The sequence below is a fragment of the Moschus berezovskii genome, chromosome 19 (assembly GCF_049115385.1).
Source record: "Moschus berezovskii isolate FMDL1 chromosome 19, NW_MosBer_1.0, whole genome shotgun sequence".
NCBI lineage: Eukaryota > Metazoa > Chordata > Mammalia > Artiodactyla > Moschidae > Moschus > Moschus berezovskii.
The window spans coordinates 49,805,220-49,824,939 of NC_142478.1; the positions used below are offsets into that span (position 1 = coordinate 49,805,220).

General features: G+C 48.8%; 1 protein-coding gene across 2 annotated transcripts in view; it reads left to right on the forward strand.

Moving 5' to 3' along the window:
* The window catches only part of RIMBP2 (RIMS binding protein 2), a 312,406-nt gene that overhangs the window by 277,716 nt on the left and 14,970 nt on the right, over window positions 1–19,720 (forward strand). The window contains exons 14-18 of one of the 2 annotated variants that reach the window (XM_088828097.1): window positions 1,620–1,778; window positions 4,617–5,324; window positions 6,853–6,970; window positions 13,938–14,119; window positions 15,141–15,309. In XM_088828097.1, coding sequence (XP_088684223.1) covers window positions 1,620–1,778; window positions 4,617–5,324; window positions 6,853–6,970; window positions 13,938–14,119; window positions 15,141–15,309 — 1,336 coding nt within the window. The remainder of the gene's footprint in view (window positions 1–1,619; window positions 1,779–4,616; window positions 5,325–6,852; window positions 6,971–13,937; window positions 14,120–15,140; window positions 15,310–19,720) is intronic. The other variant, XM_088828096.1, reaches the window with a different exon arrangement.

Sequence of the window (19,720 nt, forward strand, 5' to 3'; positions counted from 1 at the left end):
CAGCATCTTAACCACTGAACTGATAGGGAAGTCCCTAAGCTGGATGTTTTAATAAGCATGTCACGAGATGCTATTAAATACACTTGTCTGGTCGCCCACCAGGAGAATAAAGAAATTGATCTTCATCAACACTGTCCAGCAGAAACAGAATAGCTTTGTGTGTTTCAAAGTCAGAAGTCAAAGTGTTAGTTGTTGAGTGGGGTCCGACTATTTGAGATCCCATGGACTGTAGCCCGTCAGGCTCCTCTGTCTGTGGGATTCTCCAGGCAGGAATACTGGAGTGGGTTGCCATTCCCTCCTCCAGGGGATCTTCCCAGACCAGGAATCAAATCCCAGTCTCCCACATTGCAGGCAGATTCTTTACTGCCTGAGCCACTGGGGAAGCCCTCTATGCATGTTTGGGGCTCATAAATCGGAGCTTATAAGGTGTGCTATATGAGCTGCTGGAAATGCTCTGAGCTGCTGAGGGAGACATTTGCTTTGTGGATGGGAAGGGGCTGCTGAGTTGGACCCGCCCCTCATCCCAAACCCCATCAGGTGGTTGAGTTTACGCATTAGTTAGCAAGCTTACTTTTACTTGCTCTTCTGTTGACCCTTTCCTCTCTACCCAGGCTTTTCAACAAGCAGTCCCAGTGGCAGGTCTTCTCCAGTGTGGGTGGCCAGACTGGCCACAGAGGGGGCACTCCACACAGGGGGTCCCACCCCACCCAGACCAGGCTGTTCACCAACAACCCAGTGTGCGAATTTCAGACTCCATGTTTTTCTTAAAACTCTTCAGTTCAGTTCAGTTCAGTCTCTCAGTCGTGTCTGACTCTTTGCGACCCCATGAATCACAGCACGCCAGGCCTCCCTGTCCATCACCAACTCCCGGAGTTCACTCAAACTCATGTCCATCGAGTCGGTGATGCCATCCAGCCATCTCATTCTCTGTCGTCCCCTTCTCCTCCTGCCCCCAATCCCTCCCAGCATCAGAGTCTTTTCTAGTGAGTCAGCTCATCTCATGAGGTGGCCAAAGTATTGGAGTTTCAGCTTTAGCATCAGTCCTTCCAATGAACACCCAGGACTGATCTCCTTCAGAATGGACTGCTTGGATCTCCTTGCGGTACAAGGGACTCTCAAGAGTCTTCTCCAGCACCACAGTTCAAAAGCATCAGTTCTTCGGCGATCAGCTTTCTTCACTTATTTGTGCATATGATCCTGTTTGCCCACCACCCACCACTGTCTGCTGCACGACCCTAGATGCAACATACATGCATGTCCCTGAGCCCTGCATTTACACCCTCTCACTTGAGCCTTTGTCCAGCCTCTGAGTTGAAGAGGCAGCCAGTACCCAAAAAAGCGACGTCGTCCCATGTGTATCCTGTCCTGCCCAGCCGCAGGAGGGGTGTCTGCCTGCCCCATCCGGACTTGGGCATGGGAACGCCCGGTCTGGTCCTCTCTCTGCCATCCCGGCTCCCCATGAGCTTGGGGACTGTGATTCCCTCCCCTCCAGAGTGAGCGGTTCTCACCGAGACACACAGACACGTCCCTGAGCTTGAGAGTGGGCAGAGCAGGGGAGAGTGTGGGGACTCTCTTTGTTGGAGTCGCCCGTCCATCTACGTCCCCTTCTCCTGCCCCAGCCGCACTGTTGCCATGGAGACGAGTACCACACGGAGAGCAGCCGGGGATCTGACCTCTCGGACATCATGGAGGAGGATGAGGAGGAGCTGTACTCTGAAATGCAGCTGGAGGACGGGGGCAGGAGGCGGCCGAGCGGCACGTCCCACAATGCCCTCAAGGTCAGTGCGGGGGTGCTGCCCCCCCACCACCATCCCCGATGTCCCCCATCCCTGTTCCTTTGGGGGGCTGTGCAGCTGGCTCCAGAGGGGCCTCACCCAACAGGCACAGTCCCCAGATTTGGATGGGCTTCTCTCGCTATTGAATCTGCACTCGGGGTCTCCCGTCCCTCCTCTTGGCTACTAGGTGAAGGAGTCTGGGAGAATCCACTGGGCATTCCTGGGTCACCCAGCTCTGTACTAAGAACCCAATCAGAAAGAATAGAACGGAGGAGCTTCCACCCCCAGGCCCAAACGCCTGGCCGCGTGTCCCATCTGCAGAGCAGCAGGTGCTAGGAGGGCAGGAGCCCGTCTCTGAGTCAGACTGGAGATGGGCAGCTGGCGAGTCAGGAAGAGATTCTTTAGTGGAACCGACTGAGGTGGACCCTGCTGGACGGCTGGAGGGCCAGGGAGAGGGGACCTCCAAGGAGCTCAGAGGAGGGTCAGTCGACATCCTGGGGTCCACACACAGGCCCCTTCTCAGACACCTTCCACTAGGATCTTGGGATCCTCTGGCTCTGCCTCTGATGTGGCCTTCAGCGAGGGGTTTGATAGGGGTTACCTTGATGGAGATAGAGCTCAAGGCCCCCATAGACCCCACCCCTGGGGTGCACCCCCTTCCTTGTCTGGGGAGCTGCGTTGCCACTGCCGCTGCTGCTTGCTCCAACCGGGTTTCTGTTCACTCAGCACAAGCTGGTTACCCTGTGCACCAGACCCTCCGCCAAGCTCGGGGGTGAGGACAGACGTGGCCCCCGAGCTCCAGTAGCTGCAGGCCTAGCAGGGGAGACAGACAGGTTGGGCCTTTGTGGGGCTTTTCAAATGAAAAGGGCCTTGGAGAGGAAAGTCCCACTGGGGGATACAGTGCCTGAGCCCGGCCTTTTGCTGGGAAGATGGAGCCACGCAGTTTGAATGGTGGACAGAAAGCAACATCCAAATCTGGCTGCCAACTCAGTGCCCACTTGCATAGAGCAGACTGACTTATGTTCTCCCAGCAAAGGCGCCCAGCAGGGCCTTGGAGACACTGTCACCAAAGAACATGCCAGATCCCTATGCAAACCCTGCATGGTTGCAGCCCCCGCTACCCCCACTGGCTGACCCGCTCCCTCCTCCCGTGAGCCACTGTCCGGCAGGATTCACAGTGACCTTTCAAGGCTGAGGAAGGCCCCAGGCTGCCCTTGGTCCAGACTGACTGCCCCTGCCTCCCCACACTTCTCTACCGCTGGGCACTGTGACGAGGCAGGTGTCTACCCCCACCCCCCACCGCCCCCGGCAGCCTCCCCACTTCTTCTTATGGAGGAAGCTTCTGGGATGCTCCTTCTTGCCAACTGTTAGCAAAGAAACCAAAGGTCACCTTGTCTTTCCCAGGGAAAAGGGCTAGTCAAATCACCCATGTCCTTCCCCCACCAGCCCAGCCCCCCTTAGAGCAGCTGCAGGGACAATTGGACCTTCAGGCAGCGGGGCTGAGGCTCACTTCACTTTGTCCACAGGGTTCTGACATCTTTTTTAAAAGTCAGGAGACTTTACAGGCTGATCTGGGCCGCCCGGGCTCAAATCCCCTTGCCGGAGCCCCACGGACCCCTTTGCATCCCTGCCCAGCTCCCGGGGCTGGATCCCTGCTTCCTCACTGCCCTTCACCCCAGTATTCCCAAACCTCAGGGTCTCAATGGCAAATGAACGAAGCGTGTGCCCTGCTCCTCATTTGGCTCTCTCCTGGGCTCTAAGCCTGCTAAAGATGCTGCAGTGGGTAAACCCACCATGTCCCTGTGTGCCTGGGACCCGCAAGATGGTGTGGGGGTGAGGGCAGGGCAGCAAATCCTGATATTCCTCTGCAGCTCATTCCCCCTCTCTAATGCGCATGCCCGGGGTCAGGCTTCCTGAAGTCAGTGAGGTGTCCCAGGAGGTATGCCCAGTGGGCTAGCCCAGCGGGAGCAGAGGATGGGCATGCCGGCCATCTGGAGAGAGAACCACTCGCCAGGACAGGGAACATGGGGTGTCCACCCTCGGCCTCCGTCTGGGTGGATCAGCCCTGAGTCCCTGCTGCCCACACTGCTGGGGACTTGGCTCCTCTTTCCCGGCCTTGAGGTCTGGGGTCTGGAGGAGAGACTGATAGGCCCCCAAGCCTTTGCAGACAAGGGCCAAGCAAATGACTGTGGGTCTCTGAGTGCCAGGGTGCCCCGGTTTCACACCCTTCCACTTGAGCCGTGAGAGAGGCCTAGGTAAGAGAGCACGGACGGGTTTCACAGGATGCTGAGCACTTTCAGGGATAAGCAGAGCTGAGCGGCCTGGCCGGGTTGGGGCCCCTGTGTTGCGAATGGTCTCCGGTCACCGGCATCCCGGGGCAGCTGCCTTGAGAGTTTCTCAGGGTGCAGCCAGCGCCAGTGAACTCGGACGTCCCCGGCCTCTGGGCACAGCCATGTCACAGACCCTAGCGTCTCCGTCAGTGTGAAGCCTCCTGCCTCCATCCTCCCCACTCCCGGCCCAGCGGCCTCTCTTTCCTTGGTTTGGCTGCATGGCTAGTCCTGAGGGCGTCGGGACGCTCTGCGTGCGCTCCACCCCCTGGCTCCGGCCCGACCCCATCCATCTAACCCATTCTGTTTTCATTCCAGAGCCCCGGCCAGAGCATGCCATCTGCCCCCACCCCACCCCCTGCCCCACCACGAGTACAAGCATGCTCTCTGTCCCTCATGGCCTCGGAGACTAATTCTCTCTGTATTTTCTTTCCTTCCCTCTGCCCCCCTTCATATGCGATCATACTCTGACTCCCGGCACCTGTGCTAACACACCATCCCCCCCCTCCTTAAGGAGTGCTCTAAGAATAGGACCACTGAACGTGCTTTCTCGGAGTTGCCCGAGTATCCCCAACAGACCCACCACAGTAAGAGACTGTTCAGTATCCCCGAAGTAGCGGAGGAGGACGGAGAGCCTTGTGAGTTCCTGCACAAGCAGGGCTTAGGGTCCTCCTCCAGGGTCAGGACCGGGCTGGCCAGAGAGCCCACGCCCGCCAGGCCCTGCCGGGGGCACGAGGCCCTCCACGGCTCCTGGTACCCCGCGAAACCCAGGGGCCCCCAGGCCGAGGACTTCGTATTCGAAGACAGAGGCTGTCGGTTCAGCCGCTCGGCCACCAGGAGCCCGGACAGCGGCCTGGACTGCGGCAGTGAAGAGGAGGAGATGCGGTTTAGTTTCCGAAGCCCCGCTGCCCAGTGCAGCCCCGGCCCCGGGCACTGTCCTTGTAGGAGGAGCCTGAGGCCCCTGCTGGCCCGGCGCCGGACGCTGACCCGGCAGAGCAGCATCGAAGAGGATTTTGGGGAGCCAGTGGAGCCCGGCGACGTCATCAGGAGCGATGAGCCCCACCCGAGCCCAGAGAGGGCCACCCCCAGCAAGTACGGCTGGGATGAGCCCACGGGCCGCGAGGATTTCCGAGATGCCTGGAAGAAAAGCATAAAAATGCCCGACAGTAGGGCCATTGCCCGACAGGCCCAGCCTCCTCCCCGGGTTGCAGACGGCCCTTTGGTGTGTGAAGTAAACCTCCCGCTCACATCCGCTTGCCAAACCAATCCGTTTTCATTCTTTCACCTTTCTTTGTTTTGGTGTCCGTCCCGGGCACTCTCTCTGCTGGCTCTCTCTCGTTTTTCCATGCATTTTTGATTTATGAAGCTTCCCAATCTTTTCACCATGCTGATGATTTCTTTACTTTGCTTTAGAATAATGATCCCTTCCCCACCTCCAAATCAGTGATGATTATGGCTGCTTTAATTAAAGGACAACTGAATCTAAATTTTAATTAAGGGTTAGCTGAACTCTGATTCTCCCAAAGTTTGGCAACACGTACTTTTCAAAATGAACCGTGGGGATGTATTTATGACTGACTGGTATTACTTACCGAGGGTTTTTCTCTGGTGGTGGTTTTGGTTTTGGGTTGTGGTTGGTTTTCCAGTTCATCCATAACTGGAAAAAAAAAAATGGAGAACAATTATTGAAGAGATCCACCTTTGCATTTGTTTCCAAAGGGTTCCCCCCCACCACGTTTCTTTCCTGAGAGCAGTTTTCTGAATGAATTTTCCATCATCAGCTCTAGACACATCCCCGGGCCTTGGCTTCCAGGCTTGTGAGTGCTTTTCAAGAGTAGGGATTCCTTCAAGGCTTCATTCATCTCTATATTGTGTCCTCTTTTCAGGACATTTGCTCCTGTCATGCTGAACTTTTCCATGAAAACACAGGTGAGACATCCCAGGGCGCCAGGCCTTGGGCTTGAGCCGGTGAAGTTTGTGACGTGTCCACTAGAGGGCGCCGACCCACAGTTTACCGACTCGCCAGCCAACTGCAGCCCCCTTCCTGTTCAAACTCATTTCTGAAGCTCCCAGCCCTGATTCCTTCCGTGTCCCTAAAAACTTCCTGAGTTAAGTCACCAGTGAGCTGGAGGTTTTGCTTTGATTCTCGCATAGGATGTGAACTTTTAGTACGAATCAGAGGCAAAACTTATCCATAAAGGAGAATAGTTCGGGTTAGCCTTGAAATGTGAAGGTTTGGAAGTCTTTGGATTAGTGTCAAGACAGCGCCATGAGTTTCAGAGCTGATAATGCACAGTAACTTCTGCCTGAGTTTTCGGGAACCTCGCACACAACTTTGCCCAAGCAGGACGTTTGGGAAATGCAGTGTTTTTCCCATCTTGGTGGTCACTGGAAGAGGGCAGACTGTGCTGAGACTAAAAAGAGGTACCAAAGGCGTGACGAGTCTTATCTAAGCCACTCTCACTATGGCTCAAAATATTTGGCTTCAGCGGCAGTACCAGCAACAAAAAGATGCCTCCCGAGGGGTTCTCTCTCGCCCCCGCCTGGAAAAGCAACTGTGCTTTAGAAGACGGGGTGCCTGGGGTGAGCACTCTTTTTCTCTTCCAGGTTATTCAGCTAACCTTTCAGTTAAAAGCTAAGTTTAGTTGCCTTTAGAGCTTCTGCTTCTAAGTTGAATTGATTTGGCTGACTTAATTCTTTTCTTCCCACGGCTGGCAAGACTGATGACCGTGTCATTGTTTTGTTTTTAGATTTTAGGAAACCCGGTGACGGCAGGACGGGCTGATCGGGCGGATCACGTGGGCCGGAGGTTTTCCCACGGCAGTGCTGGTTCCCACAGGTCCCGGCCAGTGATGGTCCATTCTGCGGGTTAGTGAGCCAGATGGAGGCCTCCATCTTTCTTTTAACCACAGAGCACATGGCTCAATCTAAACATTTTTTAAAAAATTACTAGGAATAGCATTTTCAACTAAATACAGAAGACTTTTGGTTATGTATGGCAAAAGAAGGCAGAAACAGAACCAAATAAATGGAACCTAAATTTAAGTATTCTCAAAATATATTGACTTTTGATGTCAATCTTCTCCCTACCAATTTTTATTTTTTGAACTGCAAAGGCTGCCATCCTAAGCATGGAAGAGATGATAGTGGACCACCTCCCCACCTAGTGCATGCTCTCCTGAAATGCTCATGGTCAGAGCAGCAGAGACAGGGATGGGTGGCTGAACTCCAAATACCTAAACGAGCCCCCAGCCGGTGGAGAGTTATCTGTATGCGTGAAACACTTGGGCAACTGGGGTTGAAAGTTATGAAAAACAGCAGGAGGCCTGAATGTGTGCCCTGAACTGTGTGTTGACCCTGTCCATCTGGCCACCTCCTTGTGCATGAGTCATCCCCCGGCATCCAATTCCATTCTCTTAATTACTTTTTGGAATTCAGCCAGCCGTGCTGAAAGCTGTCATTGTAGTCATTCTCATCAATCCACTAAGAGGGGGAGAGTGGCCGAAGGTCAGATGGGAACCTTTCTATTACTGGAATGAACCCCGGCATAACAGTTCCAAAAAGTATTATGCGCAAGATAATGGAATCTGGTAATCAGCACAAATAAACTAGCTTTTTGTGAAAACACACACACACAAACGAAACAAAGCAAGAGACCCATTCATGGAACAGAAGTAGATGAGAGAAAAATACTGATCTGGTGAGACAGGGCTCAAGGAAAGCAACCCGTGGACAGTCCAGACACCTGGAAACACAGCCCCAATCCATTTAAATAGCTAAGGTTTAAAAGACAATTGGGCTTTGTTCACATCAGCCAAAAATAATTAAAAATGTTATGAACCAATACAGATCCCCTGAGGTTTTCTCCTTCTAGATGTTTCTTTCCCGTAAACCCAAACAATAGGGTAAAAAAGTTTCTTTTTCCATCTTTACAGTTTTTAGAATGTTTTTATTTTTATCAGTGAAAAATTGCATAGAATGTTAAAGGACCTTTAAAACAACAGACTGTTTTCTGTTAGGCTAAAAAGTAATAAAATAAGCTGAAAAATGAAATCAGTTGGAAAACACTGGTTTCACATATTACAGACCCACTAGCAGAATTCTGTATATCTTGTATGGTGCTTAGTCGTGTCCAACTCTTTGTGACCGCATAGACTGTAGCCCACCAGGCTCCTCTGTCTATGGGGATTCTCCAGGCAAGAATACCGGAGTGGGTTGCCATGCCCTCCTCCAGGGGATCTTCCCAACCCAGGGATTGAACCCAGGTCTCCCACATTGCAGTTGGATTCTTTACTATCTGAGCCACTAGGGAAGCCCTTGTCTATACTAAGCCTACATTATTTTTGAGTGTTGTAAACTAGTGCCACATCACTCAGACGTTCATTTAATTTGTGTATAATTGCCCCTGTAACAATTACTGAGGTTAACTAGGATCTCCTGGCTTGTAAAATAAATGACTTGTAAATAAGAGTCTTGAGGAAGGAGGTGAGGACCGGTTCAAGACAGTTCTTCCTGTTGAATCTGGTTCCTAAGTGTTCATTCGATTGTGACTTTAACGAGTGAATGCTCATTACGTGAATCGCCACTGTTTCTGTGGTTGAAGTTTAATTTTGTGGCACTGAGAAGGGGTGTCCTCTGGAGGAGGCCTCATGGGTCTCCCACTCCAGTCTCCTAGGACAGAGAAGAAAAGTCTACAGGGCTGAAAATTATGGTGCTACGAATTGCCAAGTGGGCAAGGAAGTAAAGGAAAGCATATGTGGACCCACAGTCTCCCCATCAGAGTCTTAGACAATCCTTCAGGTGGATTTGTCTTAAGGGAAAGAATGCAGAAGGCTGCACATGTCTTAATTTTAGTGAATGACACTAGCTAAGTTAGTAGAGGGCTTCCCTGGTAGCTCACCTGGTAAAGAATCTGCCTGCAATGCAGGGGACCCTGGTTTGATTCCTGGGTTGGGAAGATCTCCTGGAGAAGGAATAAGCTACCCACTCCAGTATTCTTGGGCTTCTCTGGTGGCTCAGATGGTAAAGAATGTGCCTGCAATGCGGGAGACCTGGATTCGATCGCTGGGTTTGAAAGATCCCCTGGAGAAGGGAACAGCTACCCACTCCAGTTTTCTGGCCTAGAGAGTTCCATGGACTGTATAGTCTATGGGGTCTCAAAGAGTTGGACATGACTGATTGACTTTCACTTCACTTCAAGTTAGCAGAAAGAGAGTAATGCGCTGGTAACACCTTCACAAAGAAAAAAAAAAAAAGCCTCAATAATAGAACCCAAAAAAGTGTTAAATAAATCCATGATAGAATTTCTTTCATTGTACCTGATCTCTTAGCATGGAGCAAGGCAAGAAAGCATAATTATAAAGCATATTAGTATCAATCACTTTATATATTCATATACATATATTCACAGACCAAAGAACCTATTATATTTTCAAAAGACAAAAGTGACTCAAAGAAGAGGAGAATCATGCCCAAACCTCTAGGAAGTGAATGGTCAGTGACATGTGAATAGGCTATTTTCCTCTAGTCTCTGTTTATTTAGCTATATTTTTCTTGTGCCAATATCAGTAATTAATACTTTATAAATCTGCCAACTCCAAAACATCCTTATCTTTTATGGAGAAACTCAAGTCTATAGACCATATACGTCCTACATATATTTTTTTAATAAGCAATGCCTTCACAGCTAAAATATATTGTACTTTTAAATATACTCTGGATTTCCGTAAGAGAACAATGCCCCTCCTGATTTAAAAAGATCAAAATTATGTAGTTCTATATCTAGTAAATTCTAAGTCATATAATCAGCATAAGGAAGGCCTCATAACCTTAATCAATGATCTCAAACAAGGATTTTATTGGGTTTGGTTTCTTCCTGTGTAATTTCTGGTCTTTGCATTTATCTGGTTATTTACCGGGCAGATGAAAATGCCCAAGGGTGTACCCATCTGAAAAAGAAATACTGCATCCTAGAGCATTCTGCTTTTACTAGTCAACTGTGAAAATCTCCATTTCCCTCCCATTTTCTGGGTTATTTTGGCCACTGAACTTACATAGCAAGGAAATGCAGCACATTTTCTCTATATCCAGATGGGAAAAGTTAAAATGACTTAACTAAATAAACAAAACTTGACTCTCTAGAAAGGAGACTCGTCTCCCTGGGTTTCCCTGTAAGGAGAAGGGGAGCAGCTGTGAAGTATGTTTCATAGGTGACCCACTTTTTCTCTGTAGAAATTGCAATGGAGAGGAACAGTGGAGGCGGGTAGCCTCAGTCAGGTAGTGAGGGAGGTAGTTCACTTATAGAAGACAGTGCTTATTCTGGCAGCACAGGTGGATTCTGGAGCCAACAGGGGCAAGTCAGGATCCTCAACTTTGCATGTGGTACGCAGACCCTTCCTCCTTCCTGACAAAGACCCCCTCCTACCCCAGGCCAGGATATTCCACAGCAGGGCAGAGGGAGGAGCACCCACTCCCAGGTCAGACCAGCAGCTGGAGGTAAGTTCTTCCTTGAGTCTAGCCTGCCATCAAGAAAAGGAAGGGCCTCCCAGTCACCCACTCCAAACCCTGTGAAGCTGGGTATGTGTGGACACATTCTGTGGAGGCCACTGTTCTCTTCCTATGAGGTCTGATTCCATTAAGTGTCTAATGCACCTTCTCTGGAGGAAACACAGTGACATCATACCCACACTTCCACTCATATACACCAACTCCAAGTGCTCCCACCACTTCCACCCCATCCTGGCTCCTCCCTGCAAACCAGAGAGAGATCCTGTAATGGTGTGGCTGACTGCCTGCTGTTTTCACTGAGCACAGTGCTAGCCTGAGATCCTCTTGCTGGTCTCCACGCCTAATGCCTCCCACTTGTGCTTGGTGTGATCTGGGACTTAAAGACATAGAGGCACAGTTTTCCGCATATCACGGTGCCTGAACTGGAGCCAACTCCTGCTGCTGCTGCTGCTGCTAAGTCACTTCAGTCGTGTCCGACTCTGTGTGACCCCATAGACGGCAGCCCACCAGGCTCCCCCGTCCCTGGGATTCTCGTCTTCCAGAGTGATACTGACCTACCCAATCCTCCCCTTGTGAACTTGCCCGTACATTCCAAGTCCACAGTCACCACGTCCACTTAGTCAAGGAAGGCCTGGGAGCCCTCTGGGTGGGTGCAGCCAAAGTTGTAGCCACAATGCTCCTTCAGTGACTTTTCCTTCAGCTGGAACAGCACCCACTGGGTCACACTGCTGTTTTGTTAAGTTCCTTCTGCAAAACTCCCAAGGTTACACACCTGAATTGAAAACATCCTTCTCATGCTACTAATGGTTTTCTCTACCAGCCACGAGCATGAAAAAACCACTGCATCACTCTACATACAGAGATGTTCACAGGTCACGAGATGGTGCACCATTAGCTTCATGCTATTTAATTTAGAGGACATTTAATAACTAGGGGGACGAAGCGTGAGACCTTCTCATTGACTGTGTGTGCGTGTGTGCTGTCACTTCAGTCGTGTCCAACTCTGCGAAACTATGGACTGCAATCTGCCAGGCTCCTCTGTCCATGGGCTCCTCCAGGCAAGAATACTGGAGTGGGTTGCTGTGCCCTCCTTCAGGCGATCTTCCCGACCCAGGGAGCCAACCTGTGTCTCTTACGTCTACCTGCTTTGGCAGGTGGGTTCTTTACCACTAGTGCCACCTGGGAAGCCCTCTCATTGACTATAAACAAAATCGAAACTGGTGTGAAGAAAGTAAGGCTGTGCTGTTCAGTTTTGTGCCCTTTGAGCTTCCCTGATAGCTGAGTTGGTAAAGAATCAGCCTGCAATGCAGGAGACTCTGGTCGATTCCTGGGTCGGGAAGAAAGGATAGGCTACCCACTCCAGTATTCATGGGCTTCCCTGGTGTCTCAGCTGGTAAAGAATCTGCATTGACTATAAACAAAGTCAAAACTGGTGTGAAGAAATCAGTAAGGCCGTGCTCTTGAGTTTTGTTCCCTAGCAGAAGCAAAGTTACTGAATGTTTAGATTATCTTGGTATCCTAAAAGGTCCCGAATTCAAATAATGGTAACAGCTCATAGCATTTTAAAGACCAACCTTCCCTGCAGTTAAAGTACTTTTTATTTTTCAACCGCATGCTTCTGCTGGTGGAAGCAGCCAAGACCCTGGCTCTCCCCCACACCCTCCATGTTACCCACGCAGCATGGACATCCTCTTGTCCCGCCTCCTCTGCTTCTTGTGCTGGTGACACAAATTTTGACTGGCTGTTTGTCCCACCCCTGCCCTCCTCCCTGATGATTGGAGTATTTCCCATTTGCTTCCCCACTGATGTTCTGAGTCCTTCTCATGTAGTCAAAACAGTATAATTCACTAGCAGATGTTCATTCTCTCTATTTGCATATTAATAAATGTATACATATATAGTGAGATATATGCATATCTATAATGATATTTAATGATGTTGTTGATGTTCAGTTGCTCAGTAATGCTTGTCTCTTTGTTACTCCATGACTGCAGCATGCCAGGCAGCCCTGTCCTTCACCGCCTCCTGGAGTTTGCTCAAATTCATGTTCCTTGAGATGGTGATGCTATCCCACCATCTCATCCTCTGCTGCCCCCTTCTCCTTTGCCTTCAATCTTTCCCAGCATCAGAGTCTTTCCCAATGAGTCAGTTCTTTTGCATCAGGGGGCCAAAGAGCTTCAGCTTTAGCATCAGTTCTTCCAGTGAATATTCAGGGTTGATGTCCTTTAGCCTGATTGGTTTGCTGCCCAAGGGACTCTCTAGAGTCTTCTCTAGCACCACAGTTCGAAAGCATCAACTCTTTGGTGCTCAGCCGTGTAATACATATGGATATATACAAGGATTTCAAAAAGAATAGTCTTTAGGAGCTCAGTGGTAGGCGGACTTGAAACTCAATTCTTCCAGGAAGTCATTAATTCACTGTAATGCATTCATTGCCACTTACCTATTTGGAGCCAAGTGAGTCAGTCACCTGTATCAAACTTTGACTGATAGGCAAATACATCTTTTAACGTCCTTGTGCTCTGGCTCGTCTGTTAATGGAGACCTAGAGGGTCTCTGGGTCTGACTCCTGAACAGGGCCTTCCTAATCCCCGGGACTTGGCCACTTGTCACCCGCCCCGCCAGCTGGCGCTCAGACCAGTCCTGCCAGGAGGTCATTGAAACACCATCCCTTATCTCTCGCTGTCTTCACAAGCAGCGCACCTATACTCACCCTGCTGCTTCTGTTTTGTGCTAGTTATTAGCTTCTCAAACCCATCTCTGTCGAGGTGATCCATTTCTGTGTACATGTTGAGCTACACATTTTTTAAAGAATTTATTTATCTGACTTTATGGATTGTTTTGTTTTCGGCTGTGCTGGGTCTCTGCTGCTGCACGGGCTTTTCTCTCTTGCGGCCAGTGGGGGCTGCTCTCTAGTTGTCGTGCCAGGCTGCTCATTGTGGGGGCCTCTCTTGTTGCAGAGCACAGGTTCTAGGCTGCAGGCTTCAGTAGTTGCAACATGTGGACTCAGTAGTTGCAGCTCCTGGTCTCCAGAACACAGGCTGAATAGCCTTGTTACACGGGCTTAGTTGCTCTGAGGCACATCGGATCTTCCCACATCAGGGATCGAACCCGCATCTCCTGCATTGGCAGGTGGATTCTTTACCACTGAACCACTAGGGAAGCCCAGCTACACATTTTTTTTTTAAAAAACAACAATACTTAAAAGTGCCTCCCTCTTCGTTTTCCAAAACCACACTTTGTATAACAGCTCACATTTCTGGGTAAAGCAGGGAGGATGGCTGGTGGGAATCACTTAGACCCTGTGCTTTATCCCATGCACTCCCAGATGAGTATGGGCGCGACCGGCTTTCTCCGGACTTCTACGAAGAGTCAGAGACAGACCCTGGGGCGGAAGAGCTCCCAGCCCGCATCTTCGTGGCTCTTTTTGACTACGACCCCCTTACCATGTCCCCGAACCCAGACGCTGCAGAAGAGGAGCTTCCCTTTAAAGAAGGGCAGATCATCAAGGTGGGGGCATGGCCTGGGGGATACAGGTGGCGGGGGAGGATGGGGAGGAGGTGCTCACCAGACCCAAGTTCCTTAACACAGGGGTCTCCAACCCTCGGGCCATGGACCAGTTTGGGTCTGTGGCCTGTTAGGAACCGGATTACACAGCAGGAGGTGAGTGGCAGGTGAGCAAGCAAAGCTTCATCTGTATTTACAGCCGTTCCCCATCACTCACATTACTACCTGAGTTCTGTCTCCTGTCAGATCAGTGGCAGCATTAGATTCTCATAGGAGTCCAAACCATACAGTGCTTGGATCATCTGGAAACCACTGCCACCCCAATCCATATAAAAACTGTCTTCCATGAAACCAGTTCCTGGTGCCACAAAACTTGGGGACAGCTGCCTTAACACCTCAAAACAACAGGCTACTTTCTCTTGTATTTGACATTCAGCCTATCAGTAGTGGAGGAGGAGCCTGAGTCTGGAGTCAGAAGGAAGCCATGGGATGCTCCCTAGGAGAGGGGAAAGGACCTTGAACCCTAAGTTTGCAAATTTCTGAAAGGGCACTGACAATAACCTTTGAAAGAGGTCACTAACTAAAACAGGAGCTCTAAAGGATGGTGATGCTTACCCTGCAGAACAGTACACACAGAATCCCTTTGTGAATTGGGGTTTTTCACTTCTGGAATGCCAGACAGTGGCTCTGTCTTCTTATGGAGGAATCATTTGTTACACTGCACTTGCATGTGGAGGGGTGGAGCTTAACTTGTGTGCGTTCACACACATGCACTCAGCTAGCAAAGTCCTGGCCTCGCCTGGCAGCCCCCTGGTCAATGGGAGCTCCAGACCCTGGAGGAGAAACAGGCTCTTAGACACACAGATTTTTAGGGTGAGGGCTGTGTGTACACACGTATGCCCACAAGCAGCAATTTTCCGTGTTCTTCAAGTCAGTGTCTGACTAACTGTGACTCTAGGTGAACAGAGCTGATCTGTTTCTGAACCAGCTACCCCAATGCCTTGCTTTCTTCCCACGACTCCAGGTGTATGGTGATAAAGACGCTGATGGATTCTACCGCGGGGAAACCTGTGCCCGGCTTGGCCTTATTCCCTGTAACATGGTCTCTGAAATCCAGGCAGATGATGAAGAGATGATGGACCAGCTTCTCAGACAAGGCTTCCTCCCTCTGAACACACCTGTGGAGAAAATAGGTAAGAGGCCACGCCCTGCTCACCTGCTCACCTGCAGGCCAGGTGGCACCTGCCTTCTCGAGGGTTTTGTAGCACAAAACACCGGGCCAGGGCTTCCCTGGTGGCTCAGTGGTGGAAAGTCCACCTGCCAATTCAGGGGACACAGGTTCCGCCCCTCTACCGGGAAGATCCCACATGCCTTGGAGCAACTGAGCTCATGTACCACAACTACTGAGCCTGTGCTCTGGAGTCCAGGAGCCACAACTGCTGAAGCCCATGTAGCCTAGAGCCTGTGCTTCACAGCAAGAGAAGCCATCGCAATGAGAAGCCTGAGCACTGCAACTGGAGAGCAGCCCCAGATCACTGCGACGAGAGAAAACCCAAGTGCAACAACAGAGACCCAGCACAGCCAAAAATTCAAAAAAAAAAAAACAAACAAACAAAACCCCACCAACTCAGGGCAGGAGGCAGCGCTGAGCAGAGGAATGAATGCTTTGGGTTTTTTTTAAGATATTCATATAGTTCTCTGGGCTACATAGTAAATCCTTGTCACTTAACCATTTTATTTTTTGGCCACACCAGGCATGTGCGACCTTAGTTCCCAGACCAGGGACTGAACCTGTGCCCCATGCATTGAAAGCGCAGAGTCCTAAACACTGGACCACCAGAGAAGTCCCCAAAATCTGAGTGTTAACCATCAGATTTTCTTGGGCAAAACCCACTCTGTAAACCAAGGTTTTAATAGTCCTGAGATACAGACATATAGGCATCTAAATATTTATGAAAACACAGATGATCTTCTCATGAAAGATGAAGTATCGCCTTGCTTACTAAAAGTCTATCACATTTAGAAAGTAAACATTTTCGGGTTGTTTTGGATGTTTTTGTCCCCCTAAAATTCATTTTTTTTTCCCTGACCAAAACATTTAATTAACAAAAATTTTTTTGTTAAAATTCATTTCTTGAAACTAATCTGCAATGTGATGGTTTTTTAGGAGGTAGGGCCTTTGGGAGTGATCTGGTCATGAGGGTGGAGCCCTTATGGATGGGGCTAGTGCCCTTATAAAAGAGACCCCAGAGAGCCCCTTCCCCCTTCCATCATTTGAGGAAACAAGGAGAAGGAAGTCATGTGTGAACCAGGAAGGAAGGAAGCAGGTCTTCACCAGACACCAAATCAGCCAGCACCTTGATCTTGGACTTCCTTCACCCCAGGACTGTGAGAAATGAATGTTTGTTGTCTCAGCCCCCAGTCCATGGCACTTTGTTATCTCAGCATGAATGGACTGATACTGGTAATATACTCTGGTTTTTGTTTGTTTTAATATTTATTTATTTGGCTGCTCCGTGTCTTAATTGTAGCATGCGGGATCTTTAGTTGCAGCCTGTGGGATCTACTTTGCCCTCCAGGGACTGAACCTGAGCCCCATGCTTTGGGAGCACAGTCCTAGCCACTGGACCACCAGGACACTGGTACTACTTTGCACATTGACTATCTATGATAAATTTCAAAGGATGATTGGGTAGCGGTATGCTTTCCATTCTTCAAGTGAATTCTGCTTATCCAAAGACATAAAGGATTTTTACCCTTTATTTGGATACTAAATTCTTTTGTTTATCTAGAACCACTGAGCAAACAGTAAAATTGTTTTCAGCAATATTACATTTATGATCTTTAATTTTTCCAATTGCAAGGAAAATCTACTCATTCAAAAGGCCTCTCCTTTTTCTAAATAACTGTAGACAGACTCATGGCATTCATATTTAAAGTTTTAATACTTCAAAACATTACATTCACTTCTTTTTTATTGTTTAACCATTTTCTAAATTTATTTTTATTGATTTACAGTTGATTTACAATGTTGTGCCAATCTCTTCTGTATAGCAAAGTGAATCAATTATACACATATATATGTTCTTTTTTATATTTTGTTCCACAGAATATATGTTCATGCATATGAAAAGTCAGAGAAACTAAAAATCACTGAAACAGTTTTTAAAAGAAAAATGTGAAAGACTCACATAACTTGATTTTAAGACTCACTATAAAGGCAAACTGATCAAGACCATGTGGTATTGGAGAAGGGACAGGTACATAGCGGAACAGGATAGAACGGACCCCCCCCAAACTGATCAACATATCCACAATCAACTGGTTTTTGACAGAGGTAAAAATGCAATTCAATTGAGAAAAGGTAGTCTTTTCAATAATAGCTGCTGGAATTACTGGACATCCACAGGTCAAAAATGAATCTCAAGCCATATTCTCACTGTAGTGAAAAACTTAAGATGGAAGTGAAAAACTTAAGCCTTTAAAAATGAAGACTATAAAACTTATAGAAGAAAACAAAGGATAAAAACTTTTGTAATGATCAGGCAACAACTGTTTTGATATGATATATTTATAAAATTGTGTTAGTTCAGTCGCTCAGTCGTGTCCGACTCTTTGCGACCCCATGAATCACAGCATGCCAGGCCTCCCTGTCCATCACCAACTCCCGGAGTTCATGTCATCAAAATTAAATATTTCTGAGTGGGACTTAGCCGGTGATCCAGTGGTTAAGAATCTGTCTGCCAATGCAGGGGACATGGATTTGATCTCTGGTCCAGGAACTAAGATCCCACGTGTCACAGGGCAACTAAGCCTGTGTACCTGAACTGCTGAGCCCATGCACCCTAGAGCCCATGCTCCAAAACAGGAAAAGCCACCATAATGAGAAGCCCTCGCACTGCAAAAAGAGTAGCCCCTACTTGCCTCAGCTAGAGAAAGCCTGCATGCAGCAACAAAGTCCCAGCACAACCAAAAATAAATTTTAAAAAATCACTAATAACCGGAAAGAACTCAAATGTTTTCTGGCTGGTAAATGGATAAAATAACTATGGTGCATCAATACAGTGGGATACTACTCACCAATAAGAGTAGAACAAATTATTGATCCATGCAATAACATGACTGAATTTCAGATGCACTGTCCAAAGGAAAGAAGCCAGTCTCAAAAAGCTACAACCATGAAATGCCATTTAAACAATATTCTAAAACAGGCAGAACTATTGGGACAGAAAACAGATCAGTGGTTACCTAGGTTGGAGGTGACAAATGGGCATGAAGGAATTTGGGGGACGGTGACATAACTGTTCAATATTTTGATGGTTGTGGCGGTTATGTGACCGTAGAGTTTATCAAAACTTATTAAAGTGAATGAACACTAGACTGAATCCTATTGTATGTAAATTACACCTCAATACAGTACATGTATAGTCTTAATGCCACTGACATAGGGTTCCCCTGTGAAATTAGCAGTTTAGCAACACTGTAATTAACCTCTGTTTACCACTGTAATTTGATCCAGGAAACATACATGCAGGGCCTGCAAAGGTGTGCTTGCTTATTTCAAATAAGAGCAGTGATTCTTGACCAGGAGCTGAGGGTTAAATTTTGCACATGCACACGAGCCCTATGCCTGCCGCAGACCCCTGAAAAGCTGCTTAATTCGCTTTCAGTTCAGTTCAGTTCAGTCGCTCAGTCGTGTCTGACTCTCCGCGACCCCATGAATCACAGCACGCCAGGCCTCCCTGTCCATCACCAACTCCCAGAGTTCACTCAAACTCATGTCCACAGAGTCGGTGATGCCATCCAGCCATCTCATTCTCTGTCGTCCCCTTCTCCTCCCGCCCCCAACCTTTCCTAGCTCGCTTTAGATGCTTTCAAAACACTTGTCTTAGGAGTTTTTGTTTCTGTGCATTGAATTCCAAAAATCAATCTTAGGCAAAAGGTGGCTGATGTTTGGGAGAAAGGCCTCAATGCCAACTCTTTCCAGGAGAAACATCAGTTAGGAACCCAACAACGGAGATTTGCCAGGGAGTTCGAGGATTTGGGCCAGATCCCATGGTTCTTCATTGGCCCTTCTTATAAACGGCTGTTTTCGGAGTTTTTGCAAATGCTCTGTATGGGTTTTTCCTCTTTCCTCCCCTCTTATGCTGATGTAGGGCCCAGGGCTCCATCTAGGGCAGATCACAGCTGGGCAGCAGGAGGGGACCTCCCCCAGAGCCTTCTCCACAAGTGGCACCATTTCAGGGGCAGCTGTTAAAAGTACAGTGAGGGCATTAGAGGAAGCGGAGGGAAAGGAGCCTCTGAGATGGGTAGAGAGGGTACCCCTTTCTATAGACTTGCTTCTCCTGATGACAGACTGGTGGCTGTGCCTCTGGTCTGAGCGAAAATAATCTGAGTAAGAATAATGTTCATAGCAGCTTTATGGGCAGCATTTTTGACCTGGGGTTTATGGGGTTCCTCTGGGCTGGGTCACAACCTCCAAGTGGCCTGCTTGGCCTCCCCATGCCACACGCACCTTGTGCTGCTCCAAGCCCTTTACACTGACCATTGGAGCGAATTCCCTGCTCTAAGTCTCCCCTGTTCCTGTACACAGAGAGAAAGGAG